Raw genomic sequence first — 19,812 nt, forward strand, 5'->3', positions numbered from 1 at the left:
ACTGCTCCAAAACCACCATAAAAAAGCCAGACTACAGTTTGAAACTGCACATGGGGACAAATATCGTACTTTTTGGAGAAATATTCTCTGGTCTGATGATGCAAAAATATAACTGTTTGTTCATAATGACCATCGTTTTGTTTGGAGGAAAAAGGAGGAGGCTTGCAAGCCGAAGAACACCATCCCAACCATGAAGCATGGGGGTGGCAGTATCATGTTGTGGGGGTGCTTTGCTGCAGGAGGCACTGGTACACTTCACAAAGTAGATGGCATCATGAGGACGGAAAATTATGTGGATATACACTGCTCAAAAAAATAAAGGGAACACTAAAATAACATATCCTAGATCTGAATGAATGAAATATTCTTATTAAATACTTTTTTCTTTACATAGTTGAATGGGCTGAAAACAAAATCACACAAATTATCAATGGAAATCAAATTTAGCAATCCATGGAGGTCTGGATTTGGAGTCACACTCAAAATTGAAGTGGAAAACCACACTACCGGCTGATCCAACTTTGTACTGTCCTGTGTTGCCTCCACGTGCCTGTATGACATCCCTACAACGCCTGGGCATGCTCCTGATGAGGTGGCGGATGGTCTCCTGGGGGATCTCCTCCCAGACTTGGACTAAAGCATCCGCCAACTCCTGGACAGTCTGTGGTGCAACGTGGCATTGGTGGATGGAGCGAGACATGATGTCCCAGATGTGCTCAATTGGATTCAGGTCTGGGGAATGGGCGAGCCAGTCCATAGCATCAATGCTTTCCTCTTGCAGGAACTGCTGACACACTCCAGCCACATGAGGTCTAGCATTTTCTTGCATTAGGAGGAACCCAGGGCCAACCGCACCAGCATATGGTCTCACTAGGGGTCTGAGGATCTCATCTCGGTACCTAATGGCAGTCAGGCTACCTCTGGCGAGCACATGGAGGGCTGTGCGGCCCCCCAAAGAAAAATGCCACCCCACACCATGACTGACCCACCGCCAAACCGGTCATGTTGGAGGATGTTGCAGGCAGCAGAACGTTCTCCACGGCGTCTCCAGACTCTGTCACGTCTGTCACGTGCTCAGTGTGAACCTGCTTTCATCTGTGAAGAGCACAGGTCGCCAGTGGCAAATTTGCACATCTTGGTGTTCTCTGGCAAATGCCAAACGTCCTGCACGGTGTTGGGCTGTAAGCACAACCCCCACCTGTAGACATCGGGCCCTTATACTATCCTCATGGAGTCGGTTTCTGACCGTTTGAGCAGACTCATACACATTTGTGGCCTGCTGGAGGTCATTTTTCAGGGCTCTGGCAGTGCTCCTCCTGCTCCTACTTGCACAAAGGCGGAGGTAGTGGTCCTGCTGCTGGGTTGTTGCCCTCCTATGGCCTCCTCCACGTCTCCTGGGGGTGGGTCTTCCAAATGGACAATGACCACAAGCTTACTTCCAAAGTTGTGGCAAAATGGCTTAAGGACAACAAACTCAAGGTATTGAAGTTGCCATCACAAAGCCCTGACCTCATCCTATAGAAAATTTGTGGTCAGAACCTGAAAAAGTGTGTGCGAGCAAGGAGGCCTACAAACCTGACTCTGTTACACCAGCTCTGTCAGGCGGAATGGGCCAAAATTCACCCAACTTATTGTGGGAAGCTTGTGGTATGCTACCCGAAGTTAAAATTTTCACCCAAGTTAAACAATTTAAAGGCAATGCTACCAATTACTAATTGAGTGTATGTAAACTTCTGACCCACTGGGAATGTGATGAAAGAAATAAAAGCTGAAATAAAGAATTCTCTCTACTATTATTCTGACATTTCACATTCTTAAAGTAAAGTGGTTATCCTAACTACTTCTAAGACAGGGAATTTGTACTAGGATTAAATGTCAGGAATTGTGGAAAACTGAGTTTAAATGTATATGGATAAGGTGTATGTAAACCTCCGACTTCCAACTGTATATTCCGGACCTTACTTCATTCCTCCTGCCTATGGATATGAGCAAATCAGCTATTTTTTGCAGTAGGCATAGCCTATTCTATACTGAACAAAAATCTAAATGTAACGGTGTTTGTTTCATGAGCTGAAATAAAAAGATCCCAGAAATGTTCCATGCGCACAAAAAGCTTATTTCACTCAATTTGTGCACACATTTGTTAACAGTTATGTAAGTGAGCGTTTGTCCTTTGCCAAGATAATCCATTCACCCGGCAGGTGTGGCATATGAAGAAGCTGATTAAACAGCATGATCATTACACAGGTGTACCCTGTGCTGGGGACAATACAAGGCCACTAAAATGTGATGTCTCAAGTTGAGGGAGCATGCAATTGACATGCTGACTGCAGGAATGTCCACCAGAGCTGTTGCCAGATAATTGAATGTTCATTTTTCTACCATAAGCCGCCTCCAATGTTGTTACGTCCATCCGGCCTCACGACTGCAGACCATGTGTAACCACGCCACCCCAGGACCTCCACATCCAGAATTTCTGCATAAACTTTCAGAAACCATCTCAGAAAAGCTCATCTGTGTGCTCGTGTTCCTCAACAGGGTCTTGGCCTGACTGCAGTTCGACTTTGTAAACGACTTCAGTGGGCAAATACTTACCTCCGATGACCACTGGCACGCTGGAAAAGTGGGCTCTTCACAGATTTAATCTTGGTTTCAACTGTACCGGGCAGATGGCAGAACACATGGCGTCGTGTGAGCGAGTGGTTTGCTTATGTCAACGTTGTGAACAGAGTGCCTCGAGGTGGTGGTGGGGTTATGGAATGTGCAGGCATAAGCTATGGACAATGAACACAATTGCATTTTATTGTTGGCAATTTGAATGCACAGAGATACCGTGACAAGATCCTGAGGTCCATTGTCATGCCATCACCTCATGTTTCAGCATGATAATGCACGACCCCATGTTGCAAGGATATATACACAATTCCTGGAAGCTGAAAGTATCCTAGTTCTTCCATGGCCTGCATTCTCACCAGAGATGTCACCCATTGAGCATGTTTGGGATACTCTGGATCGACGTGCATGACAGCGTGTTCCAGTTTCCGCCAATATCCAGCAACTTTGCACGGTCATTGAAGAGGAGTGAGACAACCTTCCACCGGCCACAATTAACAGCCTGATCACCTCGAGGCAAATGGTTGTCACACCAGATACTGGCTGTGTTTTCTGATCCACCATATCAACTGTAACTCAGTAAAATCGTTGCATTTATATTTTTTGTTCAGTGTATTATACAGTAAATGGTGTGAAGTTTAATGTGTTATATTGAGTATAGGAGTGAATATCAGGGACAGATTTTTGTCCTGCGAGACGGGGCTAACAGAGATGTTAACAGCTTCACACAGATGTTTTGCATGCAAAAAAAAAAAGTCTTATTTTTGGACCCTCACCAGTCTGCATCTCTGAGTTGAACACCCTAACCAGTCATTTCAATTGCAATTAATGGCTTCTGACCCACTACAAGCATTAAGGAGTGTGTATCTCTTCAATCCCATATTATCAGTAAGAAAGACCGAGACAAATACAGAGGCGTTGGGAGGCCCAGAGAGACCAGTGCAGTCTGGGTAACTTGGTCTCTCTCTCTCTCTCTCCATGCTCAGTAGTCAGGCTGTCATTACAACAGCTATTTGAGATCAGCTTGACCGGGATTGTCGACAAACGCATTACACTTGACTTGTCAATGTAATTAACACCTGAGCTGACATTCACTATGAGCCAGATGGAAATGGTCTATGCCATGACTGCAGACAGCTATTGGAGGTACTCACATCAGAGCTGACTGCTATTTGGGGTATTCACATCAGAGCTGACTACAGACAGCTATTGGGGGTACTCACATCAGAGCTGACTGCTATTTGGGGTATTCACATCAGAGCTGACTACAGACAGCTATTGGGGGTACTCACATCAGAGCTGACTACAGACAGGCCCAGGGGGTGTTTGGGGCAGTGGTTTACCATGTTAGATAGGTGCCCAGACCAGGGGGTCCATTTTGGAAGTATTTTGAAGTTCTTAGAATGTCTGTGAATTCAGCCGTCTATGTTACCGATTGTCCCATAGACTTCCATTGTAGCAATAGAGAGCGGTGGGCTCTTGTTGTGTTCTGTTGGCCTTGGTTCCTCGTGATTGTGGGTTAGAGTTCTGGGGCTATAGGAGGTAGAAGTCTCCTATGTTGGGGTTGTAACCAGCCCAGAGTTTTGTTCCTGTGAGGTGTTTTTTCTATTTTTCCAGTGCTGTTGGAAAAATAGACTGTCACTGTTCTCCCATGGGCTATACAATGTTTTAGAGAGCGGTGCACTCCAGCTGTTTTATGTGAGTTTTAAATTGGAGTGTTGGCTGCTTTTGGGCCCAGGGGGTGTCTGGGGCAGTGGTCCACAATGTGGGGGTTGTGCCCAGACCAGGGGGTCCATTTTGGAGGCGTTTTAGGGGTCTCTCAGTACCTTCTAAGTTGGGTGTCCTGGTCTTAGCTTTCTCATTGATTTCCATTGTGACAGTGGAGACTGTTTGGTGGTAGTTGCTCCGTACCGCAAAATGCTTACGAGCCCTTTCCCAACAATGCAGAGTTAAAAAGTAAGAACATTTTCAAATAAAAATAGTAACACTATAAATAATAATAATTATGCTGTATACAAGGAGTCCTATTTTTATTTTATTTAGTGAGCCTTTATTTAACTAGTCAAGTCAGTTAAGAACAAATCATTATTTACAATGACTGCCTACCCCGGCCAAACCCTAACCCGGAGGATGCGGAGCCAACTGTGCGTCGCCCTATGGGACTCCCAATCACTTGTGATACAGCCTGTAAGCGAACCAGGGTCTGTAGTGACGCCTCTATCACTGAGATGCACTGCCTTAGACCGCTGCGCCACTTGGGAGCAAATTAGGTAGTGGTAGTTGAGGGAATATGTAGGTTGGGGTAAACGTGACGAGGCAATCAGGATAGATAATAAACAAAGTAGCAGCAGTGTATGTGGAGAGTGTGTTGTGTGTGTCAGTGTGGGTAGAGTCCAGTGAGTTTGCATAGAGGCAGTGTAAAAAAGGGTCAATGCCATAGTCCGGTTAGCTATTAAATGCACTGATTGCCCATAGATTCCACTCACCTGGTGTCCTGAATCAGTTCCTGATTAGAGGGGAAGAATACAAATCTGCCTTAGAGATACCAGTCATAGAAAAATAGAATCACCACACACAGACAAATAAACCACTTAAAAGGCATGTTTACATTACTATCTTGTCTCATAAATGATTATCTGTTTTAGAGTGAATTAAGTCCAAGCGTGAAGTAAGTCTCTGTTCATTCGCACACTTGACTTCCCAACCTCTGGTTGAGGCAGCAATTTCAGTGGAAAAGTGAGAAACGTTTCAATATTAATGTCACCGCCATGTTTTATTCCCTTAAAAGTGCAGAGAACATTTTCTTAACCAAGAGTCAAACTCTTTCAATGGAAGGTGCCTTGGGGCTGAAGAATATCAGAACTCTTTTGTGTTGTGGGTGTGCAGACTGACTTTCCTGTCCTCGGTTGGTTTCAAATATGGAGGTGAAACTAAGCTTGCTACGTCTAGGGGACCTAGGTTTACCTCAGTCATTCATAATCTGATAAAAATGTGTGCATTTCACATGAAAGTCAGTTAAGCAATGCATGTGTCTTTATGGCAGACTGTGTACTCGCCAGCGTTCAGGTTAAGCTTGATCTGCCAGCCCAAGCAGTTTTTCAATGTTCACCGATAGTGACCTAAACGGCAATCTAAAAAAATAAACAAACGGGCATATCAAATTAAAAGTGTCCAAACAAACACAGGAAAACCCTTCCGGGATGGGAGGCTACTCAATTTTACCTCTCACTCCACCATTGCCTGTCAATCACTTGCACCTCCAGTTGAAGTCGGAAGTTCACATACACCTTAGCCAAATACATTTAAACTCAGTTTTTCACAATTCCTGACATGTAATCCTAGTAAATATTCCCTGTTTTAGGGCAGTTAGGATCACCACTTTATTGTCAGAATGTGAAATGTCAGAATAATAGTAGAGAATTCTTTATTTCAGCTTTCATCACATTCCCAGTGGGTCAGAAGTTTACATACTCAATTAGTATTTGGAAACATTGCTTTTAAATTGTTTAACTTGGGTCAAACGTTTCGGGTAGCCTTCCACAAGCTTCCCACAATAAGTTGGGTGAATTTTGTCCCATTCCTCCCTACAGAGGAGCCGACTCTTTTCTCTGTATATATCAACCATGTCGCTCTTGCTGCGGGTGATTCCCTGACCACCACTACACAGACGACACCATTCTGTATACATCTGGCCCTTCTCTGGACACTGTGTTAACTAACCTCCAAACGAGCTTCAATGCCATTCAACACTCCTTCCCTGGCCTCTAACTGCTCTTAAACGCTAGTAAAACCAAATGCATGCTTTTCAACTGTTCGATGCCCGCACCCGCCCCCCTGACTAGCATCACTACTCTGGACGGTTCAGACCTAGAATATGTGGACAACTACAAATACCTAGGTGTCTGGCTAGACTGTAAACTCTCCTTCCAGACTCATATTAAACATCTCCAATCCAAAATCAAATCTAGAATCTGCTTTCTATTTCGCAACAAGCCTCCACTCACGCTGCCAAACTTACCCTCGTAAAACTGACTACCCTACCGATCCTCGACTTTGGTGATGTCATCTACAAAATAGCTTCCAATACTCTACTCAGCAAACTGGATGCAGTCTATCACAGTGCCATCCGTTTTGTTACCAAAGCCCCTTATACCACCCACCACTGCGACCTGTATGCTCTAGTCGGCTGGCCCTCGCTACATATTCATCGCCACTGGCTCCAGGTCATCTATAAGTCTATGCTAGGTAAAGCTCCGCCTTATCTCAGCTCACTGGTCACGATAACAACACCCACCCGTTGCACACGCTCCAACAGGTCTATTTCACTGGTCATCCCCAAAGCCAACATCTAATTTGGCCACCTTTCCTTCCAGTTCTCTGCTGCCAGTGACTGGAATGAATTACAAAAATCGCTGAAGCTGGAGCTTTGTATTTCTCTCACTAGCTTTAAACATCAGCTATCTGAGCAGCTAACCGATCACTGCAGCTGTACATAGCCCATCTGTAAATAGCCCACCCAATCTTCCTACCTCATCCCAATATTGTTTTTATTTACTTTTCTGCTCTCTTGCACATCAGTATTTCTATTTGCACATCATCATCTGCTCATCTATCACTTGTGTTAATTTGCTAAATTGTAATTACTTCGCTACTATGGTCTTTATTGCCTTACCTCCTTACGCCATTTGCACACACTGTATATAGACTCTTTTTTTCTATTGTTATTGACTGTACGCTTGTTTATTCCATGTGTAACTCAGTTGTTTTGTGTCGCACTGCTTTTCTTTATCTTGGCCAGATCGCAGTTGTAAATGAGAACTTGTTCTCAACTAGCCTACCTGGTTAAATAAAGGTGAAATAAAAAAACAGAGCTGGTGTAACTGAGTCAGGTTTGAAGGCCTCCTTGCACGCACATTCTTTTTCAGTTCTGCCCACAAATGTTTTATGAGATTGAGGTCAGGGCTTTGTGGATGGCCACTCCAATACCTTGACTTTGTTGTCCGTAAGCCATTTTGACACAACTTTGGACGTATGCTTGGGGTTATTGTCCATTTGGAAGACCCATTTGCGACCAAGCTTGAACTTCCTGACTGATGTCTTGAGATGTTGCTTCAATATATCCACATCATTTTCTGTCCTCATGATGCCATCTATTTTGTGAAGTGCACCAGTCCCTCCTGCAGCAAAGCACCCCCACAACATGATGCTGCCTTCCCCATGCTTCACGGTTGGGATGGTGTTCTTTGGCTTCCAAGCATTCCCCTTTTTCCTCCAATCATAACGATGGTCATTATGGCCAAACAGTTCTATTTTTGTATCATCAGACAAGAGGAAATTTCTCCAAGAAGTACGATCTTTGTCCCCATGTGCAGTTTCAAATCGTAGTCTGGCTTTTTTATGGCGGTTTTGGAGCAGTGGCTTCTTCCTTGTTGAGCGGCCTTTCAGGTTATGTCGATATAGGACTCGTTTTACTGTGGATATAGATACTTTTGTACCTGTTCCCTCCAGCATCTTCACAAGGTCCTTTGCTGTTGTTCTGGGATTGATTTGCACTTTTCACCCCAAAGTACGTTCATCTCTAGGAGACGGAACGCGTCTCCTTCCTGAGCGGTATGATGGCTGCGTGGTCCCATCGTGTTTATACTTGCGTACTATTGTTTGTACAGGTGAACGTGGCACCGTCAGGTGTTTGGAAACTGCTCCCAAGGATGAACCAGACTTGTGGAGGTCTACAATTTTTTTTCTGATGGCTGATTTCTTTAGATTTTCCCATGATGTCAAGCAAAGAGGAACTGAGTTTGAAGGTAGGCCTTGAAATACATCCACAGGTACACCTCCAATTGACTCAAATTATGTCAATTAGGTTATCAGAAGCTTCTAAAGCCATGAGATAATTGTCCGTAATTTTCCAAGCTGTTTAAAGTGTCGTGGAAATTTCCTGTATTTACCAAATCATGAGAGCAAACCACACACAAGTCAGAGTTATCACAAAGTCCATCTTTAATTATATGAGCTCCATCAAAACACTGTGACTCTCAGATCAATTCAGTGTCTATAAATTAATTCTCTGAGAGTCCCTTACACATTGCAACTGAGATCCTTTATAGCAAAGACACACATAGCCAGACAGCATTGGCATAATTTATCGTTCAGCTTTGTCTCCTAAACTATGTTCTTTTCTCAAACTCAGAACCTAAACAAATCCTCACATCAACAGGCATATATCAAATCCATCCTATCTTGACAAGATCACGAGACACATTGACTGGCACACAGACATTGTGGAGCCAAGAGATACACGATTGACCTCTCCCCTCTCTCCAGCCCAAGTAACTTAGTCTTGACAGAGAATAGATACTGCAACCCCGCCACAGTATTATACAAAAATAAACATTCTGATGAGAAGTAACTTATAAACATATGATGAATATAAAACTTCTTACCTATGTTACCAACTAATTCTGATTATTCCCCAACAAAAGGCACAGTCAACTTATTGTATTTAAACTTCTGACCCAATGGAGTTGTGATACAGTGAAATAATCTGTCTGTAAACAATTGTTGGAAAAAATGGCTTGTCGTGCACAAAGTAGATGTCCTAACCGACTTGCCAAATCTATAGTTTGTTAACAAGACATTTGTGGAGTGGTTGAAAAACTAGTTTTAATGACTCCACAACCTAAATGTATGTCAACTTCTGACTTCAACTTGTAAGCAAGAGTTGGAACCAGTTCAGGGAACAGAACAGAAAATAAAACATTTGTAGTAACAGAATCAGAACCGAGAACGAAAGTGATCTATACACTTCTGGGAACAGAACCGTTCTTTTTAAAGCATGGGAACCAGTTAAGAACGTTATTTTACAGCTTCTACCCCCAACAGTGGAACGGAAAGGGGAAAAAAATATGGTTCTGTTCAGAACGAAATGATTGGGAAAAATGTTTTGGTTCCAACCCCTGCCTGTAAGCAATTACTCTTTCTTAACCCTGTTGGCACTTAAAAATCACCTGGTCTGGCCGCTGCTGTCCCTAGTGGTGGGAGGTGTATATTAAAAATGGACTGTAACGGTGGCACACCCTAACCACTAAAATACATAATTTCCTGGCAGTGATAGAAAATGTCCCTTGCAGATTTGACAATCATTTTATATAAATGATTCACAGGGTAAATTGTTTGTTTTGTATGAAAATCAGTGGGGTAACAAAATAGTCTGCATTATAATAGGCATGTCTTCTTTGGCAATACATTTGTATTGTTATTTTTAACTATGACAATTAAGAAACCCCAATAACTGCAATCTCTAAGACTTTACAGCTCAACACAGAAGTGCATTGAGTATTGGGAGCCATTTTAACTTTACTTCCACTGTGACATGGCATGAGATATAATACACTGCTCAAAAAAATAAAGGGAACACTAAAATAACACATCCTAGATCTGAATGAATGATATATTCTTATTAAATGCTTTTTTCTTTACATAGTTGAATGTGCTGACAACAAAATCACACACAAATTATCAATGGAAATCAAATTTATCAACCAATGGAGGTCTGGATTTGGAGTCACACTCAAAATTGAAGTGGAAAACCACACTACAGGGTGATCCAACTTTGATGTAATGTCCTTAAAACAAGTCAAAATTAGGCTCAGTAGTGTGTGTGGCCTCCACGTGCCTGTATGACCTCCCTACAACACCTGGGCATGCTCCTGATGAGGTGGCGGATGGTCTCCTGAGGGATCTCCTCCCAGACCAGACACAGTCCAGCCACATGAGGTCTAGCATTGTATTGCATTAGGAGTACCCAGGGCCAACCACACCAGCATATGGTCTCACAAGAGGTCTGAGGATCTCATCTCGGTACCTAATGGCAGTCAGGCTACCTCTGGCGAGCACATGGAGGGCTGTGCGGCCCCCCAAAGAAATGCCACCCCACACCATGACTGACCCACCGCCAAACCAGTCATGCTGGAGGATGTTGCAGGCGGCAGAACGTTCTCCACGTCGTCTCCAGACTCTGTCACATGTGCTCAGTGTGAACCTGCTTTCATCTGTGAAGAGCACAGGGCGCCAGTGGTGAATTTGCCAATCTTGGTGTTCTCTGGCAAATGTTAAACGTCCTGCACGGTGTTGGACTGTAAGCACAACCCCCACCTGTGGACATCGGGCCCTCATACCACCCTCATGGAGTCTGTTTCTGACCGTTTGAGCAGACACATGCACATTTGTGGCCTGCTGGAGGTCATTTTGCAGGGCTCTGGCAGTGCTCCTCCTGCTCCTACTTGCACAAAGGCGGAGGTAGCGGTCCTGCTGCTGGGTTGTTACCCTCTTACGGCCTCCTCCACGTCTCCTGATGTACTGGCCTGTCTCCTGGTAGCACCTCCATGCTCTGGACACTGCCACAGCTCGCATTGATGTCCCATCCTGGATGAGCTGCACTACCTGAGCCACTTGTGTGGGTTGTAGACTCCGTCTCATGCTACTACTAGAGTGAAAGCACAGCCAACATTCATAAGTGACCAAAACATCAGCCAGGAAGCATAGGAACTGAAGTGGTCTGTGGTCACCACCTGCAGAACCACTCCTTTATTGGGGGTGTCTTGCTAATTGCCTATAATTTCCACCTGTTGTCTATTCCATTTGTACAACAGCATGTGGAATTTATTGTCAATCAGTGTTGCTTCCTAAGTGGACAGTTTGATTTCACAGAAGTGTGATTGACTTGGAGTTACATTGTGTTGTTTAAGTGTTCCCTTTATTTTTTGAGCAATGTATATGTTTTTAATGAGCAGACATTGTTCATGTACAACCATTGGATTTGTATAGTGTTGTTGCTTAGTGTTGTCTCAATTCTCACTTACCTTACCTGCTTCTCCCCCTATGGACATTCTTTCTCCTGTTGCTCCTCTGCGTGTTGGAGCTCGAAGCCTAAGATTTTCACTGTGCCCTGCAATCGCACCTGCAACTCTGTACATGTGACTTTTAACTCCAACTGAGCATTGATGCAGATTGTTTAACATACACACACACACAGTCAAATGTTTGGAGACACCAACTCATTCAAGGGTTTATCTTAATTTTTACTATTTTCTACATTGTAGAATAATAGTGAAGACATGAAACAACACATGTAATCATGTTGTAACCAAAAAAAGTGTTAAACAAATCAAAATATATTTTATACTCTTTAAAGTAGCCACCCTTTGCCTTGATGACAGCACTGCACACTCTTGACATTCTCTCAACCAGCTTCACCTGGAATGCTTTTCCAACAGTCTTGAAGCAGTTCCCACATACACAGAGCACTTGTTGGCTGCTTTTCCTTCACTCTGCATCCCAAACCATCTCAATTTGGTTGAGGGCAGGTGATTGTGGAGCCCAGCTCATCTGATGCAGCACTTATCTCTCTCCTTCTTGGTCAAATAGCCCTTTACACAGCCTGGAGGTGTGTTTTGGGTAATTGTTCTGTTGAAAAACAAATGATAGTCCCATTAAGCGCAAACCAGATGGGATGGAGTATCGCTGTGGTAACGATGCTGGTTAAGTGTGCCTTGAATTCTGAATTAATCTCTGACAGTGTCACCAGCAAAGCACCATCACACCTCTTCCTCCATGCTTCACGGTGGGAACCACACATGCGGAAATCATCTGTTCATCTATGCTACGTCTCACAAAGACACGGGCGGTTGGAACCAAAAATCTCAAATTTGGACTCATCATACCAAATGACAGATTTCCACCTGTCTAATGTCCATTGCTCGGGTATCTTGGCCCAAGCAAGTCTCTCCTCCTTATTGGTGTCCTTTAGTAGGGGTTTCTAGGCAGCAATTTGACCATGAAGGCCTGATTCACGCAGTCTCCTATGAACAGTTGATGTTGAGATGTCAGTTACTTGAACTCTGAAGCATTTATTTGGGCTGCAATTTCTGGGGCTGGTAACTCTGCATCAGAGGTAACATTTGGTCTTAATTTCCTGTGGCGGTCCTCATGAGCCAGTTTCATCATAGCGTTTGATTTTCTTTGCAACTGCACTTGAAGAAACTTTTAAAGTTCTTGAAATGTTCTGCATTGACTGACCTTCATGTCTTAAAGTAATGATGGACTGTCATTTCTCTTTGCTTATTTGAGCTGTTATTGCCATAATATGGACTTGGTCTTTTACCAAATAGGGCCATCTTCTGTAGACCACCCCTACCTTGTCACAACACAACTGATTGGCTCAAACACATTAAAAAGGAAATCAATTATTTTTAACAAGGCACACCTGTTAAACGCAATGCATTCCAGGTGACTACCTCATGAAGCTGGTTGAGAGAATGCAAAGTGTGGCTACGTTGAAGAATCTCAAATATATTTGGATTTGTTTTGCACTTTTTTGGTTACTACATGATTCCATATGGGTAATTTCATTGTTTTAATGTCTTCACTATTATAGTAAAAATAAAGAAAAAAACATTTTAATGAGTAGGTGTGTCCAAGCTTTTGACTGGTACTGTATAAAAATCATTAGCCATGTTTCAAATGTCCACTAACCTGCATGAACTGGAATCAACGTCTCGACCCTTCTCTGTGAAGTGTGCACTCTTTTCTAACAAGACTTTCTGTGGTTCTTTGGACTCCACAGGGATCAACAAAGGAAGCTGTCTTCGGATCAATCACTTCCCAGAAGATAACAACTATGACACAGACAGCTCGGAATACATCTTACGTAAGTGCTTGTCTCCCACCACCACATCCAGATGTCTTTTCATCCTTTATCATCGTGTGTAAAAGCACACAATGCCCGTAGATACTCAATGGTAGTCAGTGGACAAGGTGTGCTTTATCTGTCAATAGTCCCTTGGCCCTGGTCCATAACAGCATGATGTCATGACAGTAATTGGAGCTATGGAGAGAGAGACCGATGGCATAAGTGCTGGGTTTATATAGAGCCATCAGTGGTGGAAAAAAGTACCCAATTTCCATACTTGAGTAAAAGTACATTTACGTAACTAGAAAATGACTAAAGTAAAAGTCACCCAGTTAAAATACTACTTGAGTAAGTCTGAAAGTATTTGGTTTTAAATATACTGTACGTAAGTATCAAAAATAAATAGAAATTTAGGGTGTGCTAACCGCTGCTAGCACTTGGCCTGCTGTGTATTGGCAACAACCTTATAAAAATATATTTCTAAAATAATGCAAAGAACGAAGAAAAAATGGCTTGTCATAGTTTCAACTGTGTGTTAGTGATGATGCCAAAAATGTATTGTCCTTTACATTTGACTACATGCATGTAATGCAATAGCAGCCAAAATGGTGTGTTAACAACCATGTTAAAAGTACTAGCACACTTCTCTGTACATCCATAATGCAATAACAGCAGAAAATGTACAGAGATAGTGAGTTAGTGACGAAGCTAAACGTGCTAATGCTGAAACATCCTAAACATACTGATGTTGTAGTCATGCTAACATTGCAAACATGCTAACCATCCTAACTGCTGTGTACTATACAGGTATAGTGCGGGCCTCCAGCCTCTTCCCCATCCTGAGCAACATCTTGTTGTTGCTGGGAGGACTGTGTGTCGGGGCTGGGAGGATCTACAGCAGTAGGAACAACATCCTGCTCAGCGCCGGCATCCTGTTTGTGGCTGCAGGTAGGTGACGTCACACAGCTATTAATAATATTGCAATGATGGCGATTCCCTGCATATTTAGCATTGCCTTGGAGTAGACATTACCCACTAATTTTACATATACTGCATGTACATTTGAAAACACTAGGCTACTGTTTGGGCAAGGCCCTCCAAGCACCTCTCATTTATACCTCTTTATGCATCTCCTCAGGTCTAAGCAACATCATCGGCATCATCGTCTACATCTCCAGTAATGCCGGTGATCCCAGCGACAAGAAGGACGAGAACAATAAGGGCAGCTATGGATACGGCTGGTCTTTCTACTTCGGAGCTCTGTCCTTCATCGTGGCCGAGTCCGTCGGCGTTCTCGCTGTCAACATCTACATCGAGAAGAACAAGGAGACGCGGTGCCGGGCGAGGCGTGAGTTCATCAAAACCACCTCGCCCTACTCCCGTATCCCTAGTTACCGTTACCGGCGGCGACGCTCCAGTTCCCGCTCCACCGACCCGTCCCGAGAGACCTCACCCGTCGGGGTGAAGATGGGAGGAGGAGGGGGAGCAGGCGTAGGAAGTGGAGCAAGCTTTGGGATGCCCATGGGTGGGATCTCCATGTACGCCCTCAGCAGGGACACTATGAAAAGTGGGATAGCTGGGTACTGTAGTCCAGAGCGTGACTCAAGCTTCCTGCAGGTCCACAACTGCTTCCAGAAAGATCTGAAGGAGGGTGTGAGCAGGAGAACAACTCCCGTGTGAGAGTTGGAACGCATCTCTGAACTTGGAAGGATACAGGAGACTTCACAAAACTGTAAAGGAAACAGCTGGACAGCACAAGACCCAGGATCATTGCTGCAGCTACAATACCCAGACCATCTTCCATGTTGAAACGTCATAGTTCATATGATGGAGTGTGCTCTTTTCTTTGGTATAACAAATTGCCGTCTGTATTCGTTTGGATGTGGAGGAGAAATGGAGCCTTACGTAAGGTTTATTATGAAAACCTTTGGTAAAGCTAATATAAGTCCATTTACAAAAAGACTACAGAAACCCAGACCTTTAGTAGCAATGCTTTTGTGATACATGATAGTGTTTTGCATACCCCTCAACAAATGGTAGTCATATCTTGTTGTTTTGATGTTGTCAAGTGATAAAACTCACTTGAGGGGTTTTGCCATTGTAACTGGTGCTATACACTTTCAACGCACTTTAAATATTCTGATTACACTTAGAAAAAGGGTTAAAAAATAGTTGTTTTGGCTGTAGCAGAACCCTTTTTTGGTTCTGGGTAGAATCCTTTTTTGGTTCCGGGTAGAACTCTTTTGGAAAGGGTTCTATATTGAATAAAAAATATGAACATAAAAGATCCCAGAAATGTTCCATGCGCACAAAAAGCATATTTCTCTAAAAGGTTGTGCACAAATTTGTTTATATCCCTGTTAGTGAACATTTCTCCTTTGCCAAGATAATCCATCCACCTGACAGATGTGGCATATCAAGAAGCTGATTAAACAGCATGATCATTACACAGGTGCACCATGTGCTGGACACAATAAAAGGCCACTCTAAAATGTGCAGTTTTGTCAAACAACACAATGCCACAAATGTCTCAAGTTTTGAGGAAGTGTGCAATTGGTATGCTGACTGCAGGAATGTCCCCCAGAGCTGTTTCCAGATAATTGAATGTTAATTTCTCTACCATAAGCCGCCTCCAACGTTTTAGAGAATTTGGCAGTATGTCCAACTGGCCTCACAACTGCAGACCACGTCTAACGATGTCAGCCCTGACCTCCACATCCGGCTTCTTCACCTGCAGATTCGTGTGAGACCAGCCATCTGGACAGCTGATGAAATTGAGGAGTATTTCTGTCTGTAATAAAGCCCTTTTGTGGAGAAAAACTCATTGTAATTGGCTCCCCAGTGGTTGGGCCTATTCCCTCCCAGGACAATCCATGCCTGTGCCCCAGTCATGTAAAATCCATAGATTAGGGTCTAGTGAATTTATTTCAATTAGCTGATTTCCTTATATGAACTGTAACTCAGTGAAATCGTTGAAATTGTTGCGTTTTATATTTTTGTTCAGTATACATTAAACCCTAAAAGGTTCTACCTGAAACTAAAAAGGGTTATTCAAAGGGTTCTGATATGGGGACACCCTTTTCAGTCCTAGATAGCAAATGTTCTTCTTAAACCGGGGAATTTTGGTAAATTTACTGGAATTTTGTAACTCTAATCCTTCTCTCCAACTGTTATGTGATACTCATCTATCTATCCTCTGTGGTCTTTGTATTGGAGGGAACTGGTGTACCTGTATGTTTGTACTATTATCTGACCCACTGCCATACTCTTACTATTAGTAAATATCCAAATACTAACCCTTTGTAGATTGAAAATAAGTACGGGGATGTATGGAAATACTGAACTCCTTTTCATGAATAACATTCCAATCAATATAAATAGTAGATTTATTTCAATCAAATGTACATTGTCTTTATTGAGTGTTAGTATATTTTCGATTTTGCTAAGGGACGCTGTGTTGTTATTAACTCATTTACACCATTATGAAGTGTTACCTATTAGGTATATTACATAAAAGCATTTGTGTTATATCTTATCTAATGCCATAAAGACTGTCATCAGTGTCCACGAATAGAGGTGAGATCACACTGTAGGCTATGTCTTGTTGTTTATGAGTCTACCTATTAATCATGTACTTCTGTGGAGGACTGTGTATGGCAAGTTCCCATGTAGATGTTGCCCATAGGCACAGATCTAGCATCAGCGTACCAAAATCTTAGCCTTAAACATGAGGGGATAAAATGCTAAACTTACCTTGGATCAGCATCTTGAGAAAATGTAATTCCCTTATGTGTTGGAAAACTAAAGCCCCCCCCCCCCACACAAAAAATTGCATATCCTACTTGAATATGTTATTTTCCGAACAGCCCAAGAGCACATGGAATTGGATAGTTCGAGCCACATTTCTAACCACCTCTGTAGGGTGTTTGAAGTCAGATAGAAATCTGATTCCTGGCCATGCGACTTGTGTCTGAATTGTCAAATCTGATTTATTTGCCCTCAAGTGGGTTTTAGACTGTTATTTGGAATATCTTGCTTCTTGCTAGCTACTCTGTTGACAGTTTGACAAGAACATGTAGCCAACTAGCTAGTTAATTGTTTACAAACAAATGAGTGAATGTGCTAGAGAGCTAAACCGCTAGCTAGTTGACTGCTGTGGCTAACTAAAAAGGACTCGTTTTGAAAGTTGGATCATGTTCTCACACTATGATTTTGAACATTCAAAGCAACTGGGAAACATCCATGGCTGGCATTGTTGTCACTTTAACTTGCTACATAACTTCTGAGTGATCGGAAGTAGGAGCACCACCGCCAATCAGCCTACACCACTGCACACACACGCCCATCGTTACTATGATAACTAGCGTAGCCATGTCAGCAAATTACTTCTATCTGAACACACACAAATCTGATTTGGTAACTTGCTGTTTGGACAGTCAATATTCCAAAATGGATTTGATCATTAAGGCTTGCAGTGTGAACAAGGCTTAAAAAGGCCCCTATTCAAAGTCAACTTTCTTTACGCCACATTGTTCATGGTGTTCAGTTCCCCCTCACATTGAGCTAATGATGCAGGCTTGATAGGCCTGTAATGCTCCATTTTGTGGCACCACGGAAGGCATTAAGACATTACGAGCATCCACAGGGTGCGAATGAAGGGAATCAACATCAAGTCACTTCAGGCATGAGTCTACTAACAGACTCCAATATCTCTCCTCTCTCCCCCAACTGGACACTTTAGAAGGGAATTGGGTAATACGCCTATTACATTACCGGACTTCATTTAGAGTTCACCTGACTCATTCCTGGGATTGTTCACCCGTCATTGGATCCTTGTGTTAGATTGTTATCAAATCAAAGTGTATTTGTCAGGTGCGCTGAATACAACAGGTGTAGTAGACCTTACAGTGAAATGCTTACATACAGGCTCTAACCAATAGTGCAAAAAAAGGTATTAGGTGAACAATAGGTAGATAAAGAAATAAAACAACCGTATAAAGACAGGCTATATACAGTAGCGAGGCTATATACAGACACATGTTAGTCCGGCTGATTGAGGTAGTGTGTACATGTAGGTATGGTTAAAGTGACTATGCATATATGATGAACAGAGAGTAGCAGTAGCGTTAAAAGGGGTTGGCGGGTGGTGGGTGGGACACAATGCAGATAGCCCGGTTAGCCAATGTGCGGGAGCACTGGTTGGTCGGCCCAATTGAGATAGTATGTACATGAATGTATAGTTAAAGTGACTATGCGCATATACGATAAACAGAGAGTAGCAGCATCGTAAAAAGAGGGGTTGGGGGGGGGAACACAATGCAAATAGTCCGGGTGGCCATTTGATTACCTGTTCAGGAGTCTTATGGCTTGGGGGTAAGCCTTTTTGTCCTAGACATGGCACGGTACCGCTTGCCATGAGGTAGCAGAGAAAACAGTCTATGGCTGGGTTGGCTGGGGTCTTTGACAATTTTTAGGGCCTTCCTCTGACACCGCCTGGTGTAGAGGTCCTGGATGGCAGGCAGCTTAGCCCCAGTGATGAACTGGGCCGTACGCGCTACCCTCTGTAGTGCCTTGCGGTCAGAGGCCGAGTAGTTGCCATACCAGGCAGTGATGCAGCCAGTCAGGATGCTCTCGATGTTGCAGCTCTAGAACCTTTTGAGGATCTCAGGACCCATGCCAAACCTTTTTAGTTTCCTGAGGGGGAATAGGCTTTGTCGTTCCCTCTTCACAACTGTCATGGTGTGTCTGGACCATTCTAGTTTGTTGTTGATGTGGACACCAAGGAACTGGAAGCTCCCAACCTGCTCCACTACAGCCCCGTCGATGAGAATGGGGACGTGCTCGGTCCTCCTTTTCCTGTAGTCCACAATCATCTCTTAGTCTTGGATAGGTTGTTATTCTGGCACCACCCGGCCAGGTCTCTGACTTCCTCCCTATAGGCTGTCTCATTGTTGTCACAGTTGATCTTCTAGTGTTTATTTTTAGTGGCTATTTTGATTTATTTCATCAGGTGACTCGGTCGTTTCAGGTGACTATGTGTGTTTAAATCATCAAGGTTGGTTGCGTGGTTCTGCTGCTTCCTTTGCTTGTTGTCACTCACGACTTCTGGAGACCGAGTTGATGCCTTTGTTATCCAATAATGGTCCACTGAACATACATCCTGTTCTGTTCATCAGCCATGAATTTGAACAATTCTCTCCCCTCACCACCGATAGTTTCATCCATGATAAAGCTAAGCTTTTTTTCCAGTGTGCGCCAGTGATTTTCTTCCCCCTCAAATGGAGACAGTAATGACAGGATTTTGTGTTCCACTTGGCCAATGATTTAGCTGTTAGTTAGCGAGCTACTGTGTGACAGTACCCCTGCACTCTGTTGAACGATTGGTCTGGGTCTGTCTCATAGCAATTAAGGAGAAGATGACCGACAAAACAGTGAATTGCAGTCCTCTTAGCAACACATTTAATCATCAACCTTTTCCATGTTAGTTTTTCATTTGAACTTCACTTTGA

General features: G+C 43.3%; 1 protein-coding gene across 1 annotated transcript in view; it reads left to right on the forward strand.

Moving 5' to 3' along the window:
- The window catches only part of LOC135539358 (voltage-dependent calcium channel gamma-4 subunit-like), a 30,323-nt gene extending 14,489 nt beyond the window's left edge, over window positions 1-15,834 (forward strand). The window contains exons 2-4 of the mRNA XM_064965187.1: window positions 13,238-13,321; window positions 14,111-14,251; window positions 14,442-15,834. Of these exons, the coding sequence (XP_064821259.1) occupies window positions 13,238-13,321; window positions 14,111-14,251; window positions 14,442-14,983 (767 nt within the window). The 3' untranslated portion in view covers window positions 14,984-15,834. The remainder of the gene's footprint in view (window positions 1-13,237; window positions 13,322-14,110; window positions 14,252-14,441) is intronic.
- The last annotated feature ends 3,978 nt before the right edge of the window (window positions 15,835-19,812 follow it).

The sequence above is a fragment of the Oncorhynchus masou genome, chromosome 5, assembly GCF_036934945.1.
Source record: "Oncorhynchus masou masou isolate Uvic2021 chromosome 5, UVic_Omas_1.1, whole genome shotgun sequence".
In the NCBI taxonomy this organism is placed as follows: Eukaryota; Metazoa; Chordata; class Actinopteri; order Salmoniformes; family Salmonidae; genus Oncorhynchus; species Oncorhynchus masou.